At 32.9% G+C, this 14,778-nt stretch overlaps 1 protein-coding gene across 1 annotated transcript; it reads right to left on the reverse strand.

The window, feature by feature from the left end:
- Positions 1–539: 539 nt before the first annotated feature.
- LOC121795049 (uncharacterized protein At1g32220, chloroplastic-like) lies at positions 540–5,034 on the reverse strand. The gene is made up of 7 exons (XM_042193483.1): positions 4,759–5,034; positions 4,181–4,283; positions 4,010–4,098; positions 3,791–3,846; positions 3,220–3,366; positions 1,053–1,178; positions 540–971 (listed from the first exon to the last, which is right to left on the reverse strand). The coding sequence occupies exons 1-7, from the start codon at positions 4,872–4,874 to the stop codon at positions 691–693; spliced, it is 918 nt and encodes a 305-aa protein (XP_042049417.1). The 5' UTR covers positions 4,875–5,034; the 3' UTR covers positions 540–690.
- Between the last annotated feature and the right edge of the window lie 9,744 nt (positions 5,035–14,778).

The raw sequence follows: 14,778 nt of genomic DNA on the forward strand, positions 1-14,778 counted from the left end.
TTTTGTATGGTATGATGAAATATCGTGATGTTATTGCATACTGAAAATAATTGAATATGATTTCAAAGTATTAAGATAGATAATACTTCTACACAATCAAATTGATTATTAATTGATAAATGATTAATTTAATTAATTTTATACATTTAATATACATTTAGAATGGTATGAAATTTTGATATATTGCGATATGCAAAGATTCATACTGTTAACTTACCAACATGTATCATACCATATCAAAAAATATGGTATGCACAAAATTAATTAGCTTTTTTGGTACGGTAAATTTGGTAATACCGGTGTTTAGTCCAAACAAACAAATAGCTGAAGTGTTAACCCGTTTTCTTGTTGTAGATTATCCAGGATACGAGATGCATTAATTGAAAATTATGAAGAAAGATTACATATAACAGGATAGTATATAATAACGGTTTAGATTAAAATACAAAAAATATTTAAAAAAAATTAAGATCAAATTGTGAGGAGTAGCAAGGTTTGTCTATCCTAATTAATAGTTAGTGTTTATCAAACTTTAAATATGAATCAGGAAATTCTAGCTATGGATTGATCACTAAATTCTTAGCGAAACCTTAATACATCAGTCATTATAGCTATCATTCTTAAGTTGAGTTTATTGCATGATCCAATGTACAAGACCTCAAGTCTTGCAAGGTTTCTACAAAAAACAATTCAGACCTTAGCTGCTGCAGCAGCTTCCTTGATTTGCTCGATGGTGAAAACGCCGAAGAAATCATCATCAGAGACTGCATTTACTACCGCGAACGCAACGTCGTCTACACTGACAGGGGGAGCCAACAAAAGATCAGAGGCGGGCAGAGAGTTCAAAGGTCTGGTAAAATTCTGTACAGCGTTGAGAAGTTTCTCCACTGGTTCCCCAATCAAGTCCAGGGGAATCTCGAGACCATCGACCTTTCGTTTCCCATATATGAACCCCGGTCTGAAAACAACGCCTGCCCAAGTTCCATCATAGACCATCAATGTTGTATTGTCCAAACTGATGTGATAAATAATAAAGGAGAGTCTTCAAGTACCTGAAGCTGGATACTTGGACAGAACCTCGGATTCAGCTTTCCTTTTCCCAGTGAAGTAACCGTTCGATAGTAGAAAGGATGGCAAATTGTAATCATGAACCGAGATCAATATGAACTTGGGAATACCTGTGTGGAGATAAAAGTAAACTGATCAATATTGATGGCAGGTAAACTGAAAACGTCTTGACTTGCTGATATGCCGATTGGATATATCTTCTTCTTAAGTTTAGTTCGCTAGGAAATGAGAACATCAAAAAAAGAGAGAAAGCAAAACGAGCAAGCAGACTCAAGGTGACTTCCCAAGCAGACTTAGTATGGATTTGTTGGGATAAGTAAAGGAAAATTTCTTTTTTTGGTAAAGCATGTTAATTGAATTCCATTTTAATGAAGAAGATTAGATTTATTCCGAATGGGGGAGTGACGCACAAGGGTTATGCGTCGTTATTAATGAAACGCACAACCCTTATGCGTCTTTGGTTAATGACGCACAAGGGTTATGCGTCGTTCAACGACGCATAAGGGTTATGCGTCTTACTCTAATGACGCATAACCCTTGTGCGTCACACTGGTTAGTATTCCTGCCTGTCACGCGGGTGACCCCCATTCGATCCCTGGCAACAGCGCATTTTTTTAAGTGATTAGTATTTGATAAAAATGAGTTATTCTAAACATTTATTTTTGGCAAATACATATTACTCTTATTGTCTATGTTTATCACCCTCGATTACTTTAAAATCAACACAAACTTTAAAAAGTAACTATAATTATAACAAAACCATTAAATGAAATATACTTAAATTCATAATTAATCTTATTCCACAATACTATAATTAATTTCTGAAGTTAATAAAAATTATGAAGTTTGATTCCATTGAAACAAAATCAAAAGCATGCCCTCTTTTAAATAAAATTCCCACAACGTGTAAAAAAAATAATGCGAAATATCTTATAAATGCATTAATATGACACAAAAACTTGTGTGAGTCTATTTAAGCATTGAAATAGATAAAACATCGGTGAGTCCAAAAATTGTTAGATTCCATTTATTCTGATTTAATACTACTTCATTTTAAATGGAGCTTGGCCAAGTCAAAGTCATTATACAAATGAAATTATTTGAGAAATGTTTGTAACAAAAGAAGTTTATGCGAAGTGTCTATCAAATTCGTAAAATAATTCCAATTAACTTCTTTAATTAATTCCTTTATAAGAGTAATATGTATTTGCCAAAAATAAATGTTTAGAATAACTCATTTTTATCAAATACTAATCACTTAAAAAAATGCGCCGTTGCCGGGGATCGAACCCAGGTCACCTGCGTGACAGGCAGGAATACTAACCAGTGTGACGCACAAGGGTTATGCGTCATTAGGGTAAGACGCATAACCCTTATGCGTCGTTCAACGACGCATAACCCTTGTGCGTCATTAACCAAAGACGCATAAGGGTTGTGCGTTTCATTAATAACGACGCATAACCCTTATGCGTCACTCCCTCTTCCGGAATAAATCTAATCTCCTTCATTAAAATGGAATTCCATTATTCGGCTAAAACAAAAGTAGAAAGACCTCGATAAGTATATTGACAACTAAATAAATATGAACAAATAAGCTGATTGAATGAACTTAAACCACCAGACAGTGTGACACAGCACAGGCATAATCAAGGCCATGGTAGAATAAAGTAATAATATATGAATCACAATACAGTCAAGATAAAGCATTTGGGTTGATTAATATATTAGCATGCCTTCGATGACGGTGGCATGGTCCTGAACTTAGTTAGCTCAGTAAGCAGAGAAGATAGATTGTATGCTACCATTGTCCAGACAATCGCAATCAGCTCGGAATAAACAGCACAGATGTTAACGTGAAATCGACTCAGCAAAGACATGTTCCCAGTACCCGTCATATAACATTAAACTTTCGGCTATTGTTTTCATAATGCACTCTCATGCCAGGGGGTGCTCTGCTTACGAAGGGCAAAGGGATAGGTAATGTGCACTCATAATGGAAAAACAATATAAATATACTTCCACATTGAAATACAAAGGACTGAGAAATTCCACACAACTACTCAAGCACAATAGAAATTACACCAGTCTCTTTATAAGCTACCGTGTTTAGTTGGATAAAAATCACATAATATGAAAGGCATGAATACTCACCAAACTCTTTAGCAGCATTTACTGCTACTATATTAGCCTCGCCATTGATCCTTTGCATCTGTTCCTCGCTGCCAAAACCTCCAAGTGTTGAAACAACTGTTGTAGCACCGGGAAGCACTTCATCCCAATTTGCATAAAAAACATCTCCTGAAAATCAACAATCATTTTCATTGCTTAGTTGGAAGGTTGTGAGAGGTCAGAGCTGTTACTACGCCGTATTTGGTTTAATTAGGATGCAAACAAAACACAAATATGCGCATCGAAGAGAAAGAGGTATTGTGGCAAAAAAATCCTCCATGGAGAAATGGAGATACAATCACTGATTATTGTTATTGTGTTGTCGCATTTATTGTTATTCAATTCTGCTTCTAATTAAGTCCTTTTTTTTATTGATTCAATGATCCTTGACTGAGAGTTTGAAGGGATTATGAAACTTTGAAAACATAATCATTTAAGGATCACTATATCTATCACTCGCACATAATTGACATTTGAATGATCAAACTGCACTCAATATCAGTCGAAGCCACATAAAAAAAATAAAAATAAAAAAATAAAAAAAAGAACCTGCCTGTCAGCCAAGTGACCTGATCTACCCATGCATCCGAGTAAGATGGTCGACCCGACCTGTTAACGAGTAAAGTTCATAATTTATCAGTGGATACCATCCAGAGGAACCTATAACTTTCAGTCTGATCCATTAACATAATTTTATATGAGAATCCATAGGACTTTACTGCCACATGAGAGATAAAACATTATTCAAATTATTCAAGCAACAATCGTGCACCTGCTAAGACTAATGACCTCGATACCCTTTGATACTGCAGCTTTGCATATTGCTGAACCCACGAAGCCACTGCCACCTAAAACTACAACCTGGTCACCAAACAAGTGATGATTAGCTAACGAATAGTAAGCTGCATGTAACAAACGATCAACATAAGTCTTGATGACATACTCGCTCAGTCTTAACATCAGCGACAACATCTATAGTACCGACGTTCGAATCCTCTCTAATTCCAGAACCAGTGTAACTGCACTTTATACCAACCCTGTGTGATCTACGAAAGAAGAACAGATCTTTAAAACAGTATAAAATAGTTGAAATCGAGATAACTCACTCCTCACCACCCTTTTCCAATAGTGCAACCAATTCAAAGGAAACTACAATTACTTATCATTACAAAAAACAAAAAATATAACTACAATATCATTAAACTGTTATATAGGTCTTTTTGGTAAAATTAAAAAATAATTGCCACAAATTAGTAGAAGAGCTTTAAAATCATAATCCTGAAGCAGCTCATAGAAACAATTTTATACTTCTATTGCGAAGCATTCCACATATAAGAATATAGTAACATATTCAGCAAACTACTGAGTATTTAAATTAACTAACCTAATTTCTGAAAGCTCAAAATTAGGCAATTTAAGTTAACTCATCCCGTGTGAACACATAATTTAGCCACCAATCTTAGCCCCAAATTTAAACAAACAAACTATTGAGCTATACTCATACAACTCGAGAATACCTACCGGCGGTAAGAGAAGCCGACGAAATGGGGCTTGGCGGAAAAGGGGGAAAATAAGGGTGTAGTCGATTGTGAAGTAGCTGCGGAAATGGAGGAGGCGATGCAGGAAATTGACGCCATCTCTACCAAGCCGAAGTGCGTCTGAAATTATCCCCCTTGTATGTTGATGCAATTGAATGAATTTGTCGTGACCGATGAATCACCAGATTTTGAGGGGAAGTAGCTTCATGGGATTTGGGGAGAAGAGTTGCTCACTGCTGTGCTCACTCACAGTCGTCAAATTTTTAATTATTTATTCAAGATTTTATTTTTATGGACAAAGAAATTACGTGTCGACAGCCTAATTCTTGGTAGTTTTTATGCTGACTTTTTTATGGACCTTGCTTGTGTTTTTCTATATTTTCAAGTAGATATTTTTGTTGGATTTAAATTGAAATGGTGCTACCAATATCAAATTTCTATATTTTCAAGTTGACAAATATGTATTTTTTTATGTTAAAGTATTCTAATGTTATTTTCAAGGGTTATTTACAAATACTCATTTTCATAATTGTGAATTTGTGATACGGTAGTAGTAATATCGTTAGCTCTTTATGCTCAACTTCAAAATTTTGAATAAACCCATACTGTTTCATAACATTTTTTATGGAAAAAATTAATTTGTATCCTTCCTAAATCAGAGTCGATTTTTTTTATGTTATACAACTATCATTTTGGGTTATAATGTGTAATAGAGAGTTAATCTCAGAAATTTTTAGTACTAAAAGAATGAATTTAACAAAATTAAATGCATAGTCCTGAGTCCTCACAACACAGAATATAAATACATAATTGGGCCCAGATTAAATGAAACAGCCCAAAGTAAATAATAATGCTAATTGGGCCTGGGTTGAGTTTTATAGTATATTATAAAATAGTTACTCCTATTCCAAGTTATTCAATTGTTTATTCAAATTTTGTAATTTAAGAAAGTTATGTGATCCATATTGTATTAAATTATGTAGGATAGAAAATAATGCTAAATTGTATATTTCTTAACAGTTATTTTGTGTTTGGTTGGTTGGATTTTTTTTAATTCTTACTACAAATTTAAATATTATAGTTAGTTAAAATTTTATGTGATAAATAATGTTACTAATAGTAATATGTTGGATAAATTTTTTAATCAGATAATTATGACGTATGGTTTTATTTTCATTTTTATTATTTTATAGATTTATTTTCTGGAGTATTAAATAGTATAGAAAATTGCTTAGTTATTAGAATCTACATGGTTAATAATAGCATTAAATGGGTCCAGCGAATTTGGACTTATTGTAACACCATAAATTATTTCAAATTTCTGATGCACAGTGATGATATGTTCAAATATAGTACTCTCTCTTTTCCAATTAAACTGAATCATATTTGTTTATAGGATGTTCCAACTAATAGTTTTCTTTTTTTAATAAAAATTAAAATATCATATCTAGGGATGTCAATGTAGCTCGCGATTCGTGGGCTGACCCGAAGAGCCCTTCAAATTTATAGTGTTAGGGTTGAAAATTTCTAGCCCGATTAACCCGCAACCCATTAAGGTCAGACCCGAAAACCCGATGGTTACATTTTATAAATATAACTAATTTCATTATTACTCCATCTGTCCGTGAAATGTTGTCCAGTTTTGTCATTTCGGTCCGTCCATGAAATGTTATCCATTTTGCTTTTTTTCCATTTTTGGTTAAAAGGACCCTACTTTCCACCAACTCATTACACTCGCATTCTATTATAAAACTAATATATAAATATGAGGTCTATATTCCACTAACTTTTTCCACTCATTTTTTCTTCACATTTCTTAAAACCAGTACCGAGTCAAACCTGGTCAATATTTTGCGGGCGGAAGGAATATTTATTAGATTGATGCATGCCAATTTTATCGGTAGCAACCCGATTAACCCGTAGGGCTAGCCCAAAACCCGAGCTTTTAGGGTTAGGGTCGAACTTTTATAACCTGAAAAAATTACAACCCCATTAGTCCGCACTCGATTGACCCACAACTAGAATAGGGTTGGCCCGATTGACATCCCTAATCATATCACTCTTACTTTATTTCATCATCGGTTTTACTTTCTCTTTATCTTTCCTGAAGTACTTTATTCCTTTCTTTTACTTTTCAACACAATTTCTTAGTCTTTGTATCCTATAGTTTTAACTCAACTTAGAAGGGAAGGAGGGAATAGTATTTAGTTATGCAACATGTTGCTTATTTTTAAAATATTCAAAACGTGTTTCATTAGTCTTTCTACGGCATATGTTAATATTAAAATTAGTTGCAACTACTATAATATTTATGGTTATTCACTTATTGGTAGCTAATAAGCCTAATATCAGGAATTATAACCGAATTCTGAATATTTCTACCAACTTAAAATTTAATCGTAAAATTGTCAACTTTGATCGTGTTTGTAATTTTCAACCATTGATGTTTTTGGCAAAAACTAATCAAATGTGGATATTACCGATTCATGCGTGGCCATTACTAGGTAGGGCTGACAATTTTTGATCCGACACGTTAATCCAACACGAATCCGCACGAAAATAATGGGTTTGGGTCAAGTCTTATTGTGATCGTGTTCTTATTGGATTGACCCGTTAAGAACCCGGAAAATTCGGGTTGGGTGCGGATAACCCATTAAGAAATAATATTATTATTTTTATTATTTATAAAAAACAATGCTTTACAAATTTCTTGTAAATCAAGATTAAATCGTGCAAAATGATTTTTTATCATATAAATCAAGTTTAAAATTAGGTTAAATCGTGTAATATCAGGTTTTAATCGTATAATATTGGGTTCGGGTCGTTATCGTGTCGTGTCAACCCAAATTATATCGTGTCGTTAACGGGTTCGTGTCGGATTCGGATCGTGTTCGGGTATGAGGGTAGCAAGTCGGGTTCGTGTTCGGACTGACAGTTTCCTTAACAGGTTGGATTCGGGTTAGGCCTTATTGGATTGGGTCGTTATCAGGTTGACCCGATAACGACCCAATCAGCACGATTTGCCACCCCTAGCCATTACCGACCAAATCTATTATTCTCTCCTCCCCGATTATTCTTTTATTATTATTTTAGTTATATAACATTATGATTTTGTTGGTATTTTGTGTAAAATAGAGTGCAAGAGCCCCTATCAAAACAAAAAATACAAGAAAATTATCATCTCATACAAAATTAAAATATATAGCCCCTACTATAACAATTTTCTACGTCCGCCCCTGGAAATGGCACCGGATTTCAGGCAATGTTGTTTTGTGTGTTAGGTGAAAATAGAAAATAATATATTTATATTAATGTGAGAGATAACTTTTTTTAAAGGAAATGTGACATCTTTTGTGGGATAAATTAAAAAGGAAAGTGTGACATCTATTATTAGACGAATCTAGAGAGTACTACGAATAAAAAGTAGGAAGAAATTTGATGAAGATGACTAACAAACATGGATATCGGACAACAAGAAATTTCATCTAAAAATAATTATTCGGGTTGGAGTTTATTCGCAATGTTTGCGTGAAATGATATTGTCATTTACAACATATGATTCCGTTTCGCCAGAGTCACCAATTGTAGGATATCCAAACACGATCAAATTTATGATTCTTACGACAAAGTTTTAAGTTCATTAGAAAATCAAAAATTGGATAGTGGAATCGCCGCCGTCCAGGCTGTCTATTGTAGGAAAAGCGTCCGCCCCGACGCAGACGATTGGGAGGGGGCGGAAGCTCCATCAGCGAGCAGCGGCTAGGACACGCCGGTGCGCGAGCGGCGCGCCGATAGGCGTGCCTGCCTCTTGTGCGTCCGCCTCAGCGCGGCGGTCGCCGGATTTCCTTTTGTTCGTTTTCTTTTGATTTTTTGAGAGAATGCAACAAATTGCAGTGAAGAAGAAGATGTGTTGACGAAGGAGATGGATTTTTTTATTTTATATTTTATTTTTTTATTTCTTTTTTTTTTAGTTTTCTGTTTTTTTCGGTTTGACTTAAAAAAGGAGTTGGATTAATTCAATTAAAATTTTTATTCTAATTGAATTAAAATATAAAAAATAAAATAAAGTGAAATGTGGCTAAAAAAGTGCCCCCACTATTGCTCTGAGAATTTTTTTTATGACCGTAGACAAATCAGAAGTGACTGTAGATAAAAAAAAGTAGCGGGTCGGGTGGAAGTTTCCACCTTATCGTGGATGCTCTTACTAGATCTGCCCCTATTTGGAAGTGACCACTAAATTGATTTGACTCAACGATTGCAAATTGATTGATAAAGTCCAGCTTGCACGCAACACATGATGTACATTTATCTAAGTTTTCATTGCTATCTTCCTCATAAAAGATTTTTCTTTTTTTCCACATTATAGTAATTTTATATCACGTTGTTCATGAGTTACACCGTTAAATCATTATAGTAAATACATCGTGTTTATTAACACATTTTTAGTTACAACATTATTTTATAAATGCTGCTACAATGACAATATTACTCCACAAATTCGATATAAATATATATGTAAAAAACTCCACAAATAGTATTCATTTATATCGATAAGAAGGAAATTTTTTAAAATCCCCAAATAATCAATTTACGACTTAAGCACTATCTGTGATGAATATATTTAAACCTATCTACACAAGTCATCAAGAGTTGAAATTAATTTGATGGTCTAAAATTGATCGTGGGATGTTTTGACCTTTATCCTAATTCAATATTTTGTGAACCTGATCAGTTTATTTTTATTCACGCACACGCAAAAAATAGACATCTAACTGGGACTAAAATAGTGTTAGGTAAGCTTATAATTGCATCAAAATATGGATAAGAACAAATTAATTGCAACAAGATTTTGTAATTTCGTCGTTTCTTGTATATATCTAATTTATTCTTATTACTACAACCGGCAACAAAAAATATGTTGTAGGATGTAATTCAAAATATGATTTATAGTAGTGGAGTACAAATTAATAGAAAGTTAAATACACATATTACTTATCTCATATCAAAATATTACACATATAAGTACTGAATAAACATAAGTAGATGTGGTTGAGATTTTTTAGAATTATTCAAATTCTAAAAGATGCAGGATAAATCAGAAATGACCTTTTTTAATTTTATAAGTAATTAATTCTATAAGTTATTTATTAAAATATATTTTTCGTGATTAGTCATATTATTGTTGTATAGATTTATTTCTAAAAATTAAAATGTTTCAATTAAGATGACGGCTGGAAATTATCCAAACGTGAGAACTGCAAATCTCAATCACAATGACTTTGGAGTAAATGGCTATAAATGATTTAACAGGCTAATTAGCACGAATTCATTTCACCTAGACAACCCCGTTATAGTAAATTAGTAATAAAGTAGAGGTGTAGACATACCTACCCTTATCCTTAAACCATAGTTAATTACTAATCATACAAAATCGTAGTTAATTACTAATTATACTATGTTTAGTGGGACGATTATAATCATGCCCACCGTTCATACTTGCCAACACCTAATATCGTCATTTAAATCTATTTATTAAGTAGTACCCCTATTAACTATTGGTTGGGTTATGGTAATTATGGATAATCTAATTTATTTTGAATCGGTTAAAAGTTGCGGCTGCTTTTTAAGAGTCAATAAACACGTGACTACGAAAATAACGACAAAATAGGCTTGCCTGGATTTTATTTGAAAAATACTTACTCCTTCCGCGAATACGAGTCTCATTTCTTTTCGTTACGGATTTTAAGAAATGTTAAGAAAAGTAAGTGAAAGAAAGTTAGAAGAATATGTGTCCTATTTGTATATATTTATTTTAAATGATATGTGACTGGAATGAGTTGGTGGAATATAGAGCATTTTTATCATTTATGACAATTATAAACCGAGACTCCTATTCGCTGACGGACTAAAATGAGAAAATGAGACTCTTATTCGCGTGGATAGAGGGAGTAAAAGGTTTATGAGAATAAAATTATTATTACCATAGAAAAGGAGGTGGACTATTCAATATTCATTGAAACTAATCACTTTTTTTTCTAAAAATCATGTTAAATTGAAAAATAAGTGAAAATCCGTGTATTAATTGAAACTAATCACCTTATTTATATGTATAAAAAATAATCAATACGCCTAGTTCGGAAGGTATGGAATATAATCAATTCGATTGTTATTTTATATCATCACTGAGCATACCCAAAGGAAAAGGTAAATGGAGAGGTAAAGTTATATAACTACCATATTTACATTTTCTTCATGAAAAGTCATTCTCCATTAATGGAGAGGTAAAATTTTATACCTCTCCATCAAGTGGAGGGGTATTTGAGAAGGTATTATACTTTTTTTCCATTTTGAAGAGGTATCTTTACCTCTCCATTAATTGAGAGGTAAAATTTTATAACTACCATATTTGTCTTCTTTTCATGAAAAACCATTCTCCAAGGGAGAAGGTATCACACTTTATATTTTTTTAATGCATTTTGTACTATTATTGTATATTTAAAAAAGCATTTGCCTTTGTATATACTTTTTCCTTTGAAGTATATTTCTTTTTAGAAGGGTATATTTCACTTTTTGAGGAGGTATATAGATGATATACCTCTTTTATTTACCTTTCTTTATTGGAGATGCTCTAATCGGTAAGCGACCAATTATATTGCTAGCGAATATTCAAAGAATCATCTGAACATGATTAATATCTATAATGTATCTATTCATTGTCATAATACTTCCTCCATCAACCAATAAGTGTTTTATTTTGTCATTTTCATCCGTCCATCAATAAATGTTTCATTTGTTTTTTTACTATTTTTAGGAAATGAACTCACATTCTACTAACCTTATTTCACTCACATTTTAATATAAAATTAATATATAAAAGTAGGACCAATATTCTACTAATATTTTCCACGCGCACTTTCTAAAGAAGGGAGTGAATGTGGATCCTCAATCGGTATCGATTTTTTTTACAGAATACCCTTAGATGGGGTCGAGATCGGCGAGCATGTCCTCACGGCTATGTTCTTTTCTTCTTGAGGATGTGCGAGACTAGGGTTTTCTTTGTTGTTGACTTTTTTGGCTCTGTTGCCGCTTGGGTGTTTTGTTTCTGTTCCTCCCTTCCCTTTGTGCTTTTGGTGTGTCGGGGTGACCCCGATCTCAGAAGGTTTTGGGAGATTGAGAGGTATTTTGGCTTTAGCTCTTGTGCGCGTGTTTGTTTTGCTGCAGAGTTTTGTTTGTTGTTTTGCTGAACTTTTGCTCACTACCCTTGTTAGTTTGAGCATTTTACTTCTATATAAAAAAACTACTTTTTTTCAAAATTCTATGTCCGGTCAAAGTTGATCTTGTAATTGGTAAACAGAGGGAGTAATAGTAATATTCATTGTCAATATCTAAAAGTGACGCAATACAAATTCATTGTCTAAGTTTATCAAAAAATTCATCTCTACAAGAAAGAAATAAAGAAAAACTTAGCTTATGATATTTTACAATATAAAGTAAATTAGTACTACATAATTTAGTAAAATAGAAAGAAAAAAAATGTAAGCACCAATAACGTTGAACACTAAGAAACATTTATTTAGACTATTCATATACTTTTAAATTAATTCTTTCATACTGAAAACACTTCACATGTACTGCATATGTCCCAAATAATTAAGTTGAGTGTTATTCTTTTTTATGATGTCACAACAAAGTTGAGTCATTTCTTTTCTAACAAAAAACAAAACATTTAATCACTCTTACTTTATTCCATCACCTACTTTACTCTCTTTTACTTTATTCATCTCTTCTGTTTTACTTTATTTGCATTTAATCCATTTAACACAGTTTCTTAATTTTCATGTGAAAAGTTTTACCTCAACTTAGTTGAGAGGGAATACTATTTATGAGTCTTTCATATTTTTTCATTTATTATTTATAATGTTTAACGAAATTGATTTATTAATATATGCTAAAATTTTACTAAAATAAGGAAAATTACATAATCGATAATGCAGTGTGGAATGAGTATATTTATAGATGGAAAATAAGAATAACAATAAAGTTATATAGGAGTACTTATAAATGGGAGAATGTCGTGGGAGGCGAATAATTATTAGTATAACCTAATTTCTGATTATTCTTTCAAAAATCAATTACCTAACGGGTTCCGATTGGACAATAAATTGGTGTGATCTTACACGCCGGAGTTGCCCGGTCGGCGTACGTGTTCTTTGATCACCGTTGTTTATTCCCTAAAACTTTATGATTACACATTGCATTCGAGAGTCAAAACCAAATTGAATCACAATGTCAATTTCTTTATTAAATTAGACTGGCCTATACTGGTAGAATGTACCATTCGACTAAAGGTGTGTTTGGGAACATGGAATGGAAGCTACGGAATTGGAATTGGAGGCTCCAATTCAAATTTCATTGTTTGGTATCACAAAATTTATAGAATTGGAATTGAATTATAATTCCAAAATTTTCAATTCCTTGATTTGAATTTCATATCAAAAGTAGAAAATTGGAATTTCAAATAGTCATAAAATTAGATAGTTTCACTACCCACTACACACATTTCACATACACTACACACATTTCACACACACTACACACACATATATTTCACACGTTTCACACACTACACATGCACACATTCCACATGTTTCACACACTACACACGCTACATGCACTTCACACACTACAGAATTATCACACACTACCCACACTACGCACACTACACACACTACCCACACTACACACACTACACACATTTCACACACTACACACACTAAACTAATTTCACACACTACACACACGTCACACACTACCCACACTACACAAATTTCACACACTACATACATTTCACACACTATACACGCTAAATAAATTTCACACACTACACAAATTTCACACATTTCACACTATACACACACTACACAAAATACACATACTACACACATTACACACAAAATACACACACGACACAAATTTTACATAAAATACACACACTACGTACATTATACCCAAAATACACACACTATTCACAAACCAAAATTTCGAATTTGGTTCAGTTTAAACTTTTGGAAATTTTCAGTTTTTTTATTTAGATTGCGAAAAAAAATCTAAAACTGAAAAAAATCCAAAAATCGGATGCTTGAAATGTGTAAAATGTGTGTAAAGTGTAAAATTTGTGTAGTGTATAAAATGTGTGTATTGCGGGAAATTTGTGAAATTTGTGTAGTGTGTGAAGTGTGTGAAATGTGTGTAGTGTGTGAAGTGTGTGTAGCGTGTGAAATGTGTGAAATTTGTGTAGTGTGTGAAATTTGTGAAATTTGTGTTGTATGTTTTGTGTGTGAAGTGTGTGAAATATGTGAAATGTGTGTTTTGTGTGTGAAATTTGTGAAATTTGTGTAGTGTGTTTTGTGTATGAAGTGTGTGAAATATGTAAAATGTGTGTTTTGTGTGTGAAGTGTGTGAAATGTGTGTAGTGTGTGTAATGTGTGAAATTTGTGTAGTGTGTGTAGTGTGTGAAATGTGTGTAGTGTGTGAAATTTGTGTAGTGTGTTTTGTGTGTGAAGTGTGTGAAATGTGTGTTTTGTGTGTGAAGTGTGTGAAATTTGTAGTGTGTTTTGTGTATGAAGTGTGTGAAATATGTGAAATGTGTGTTTTGTGTGTGAAGTGTGTGAAATGTGTGTAGTGAGTGTAATGTGTGAAATTTGTGTAGTGTGTAGTGGGTGAAATGTGTGTAGTGCGAGAAATGTGTGAAATTTGTATAGTGTGTAGTGTGTGAAATTTGTGTATTGTGTCTAGTGTGTGAAATGTGTGAAATTTGTGTAGTGTGTGCGGTGTGTGCGAAGTGTGTGTTGTGTGTGTATAGTATGTATATTTTGTGTGAAGTGTGTGAGTGTATAGTGTGTGAACAGTGTGTATACATAAATTATTCAAATTCAATTTCATATTAATTATTTCACTTTACCAAACATAGGATTTGGAATTGGATTATAATTCAATTTCTTCC

This window comes from Salvia splendens, chromosome 1 (genome assembly GCF_004379255.2).
Source record: "Salvia splendens isolate huo1 chromosome 1, SspV2, whole genome shotgun sequence".
Taxonomy (NCBI): Eukaryota; Viridiplantae; Streptophyta; class Magnoliopsida; order Lamiales; family Lamiaceae; genus Salvia; species Salvia splendens.

Excerpts from the sequence above, each read along its gene's own strand:
- LOC121795049 (XM_042193483.1), bottom strand. The coding sequence starts at position 4,874 with ATGGCGTCAATTTCCTGCATCGCCTCCTCCATTTCCGCAGCTACTTCA. Across the intron at positions 3,367-3,790 it reads TCAGGTCACTTGGCTGACAG|GAGATGTTTTTTATGCAAAT; the intron begins GCAGGTTCTTTT and ends GTTGATTTTCAG. Across the intron at positions 1,179-3,219 it reads AAATGCTGCTAAAGAGTTTG|GTATTCCCAAGTTCATATTG; the intron begins GTGAGTATTCAT and ends ATCTCCACACAG.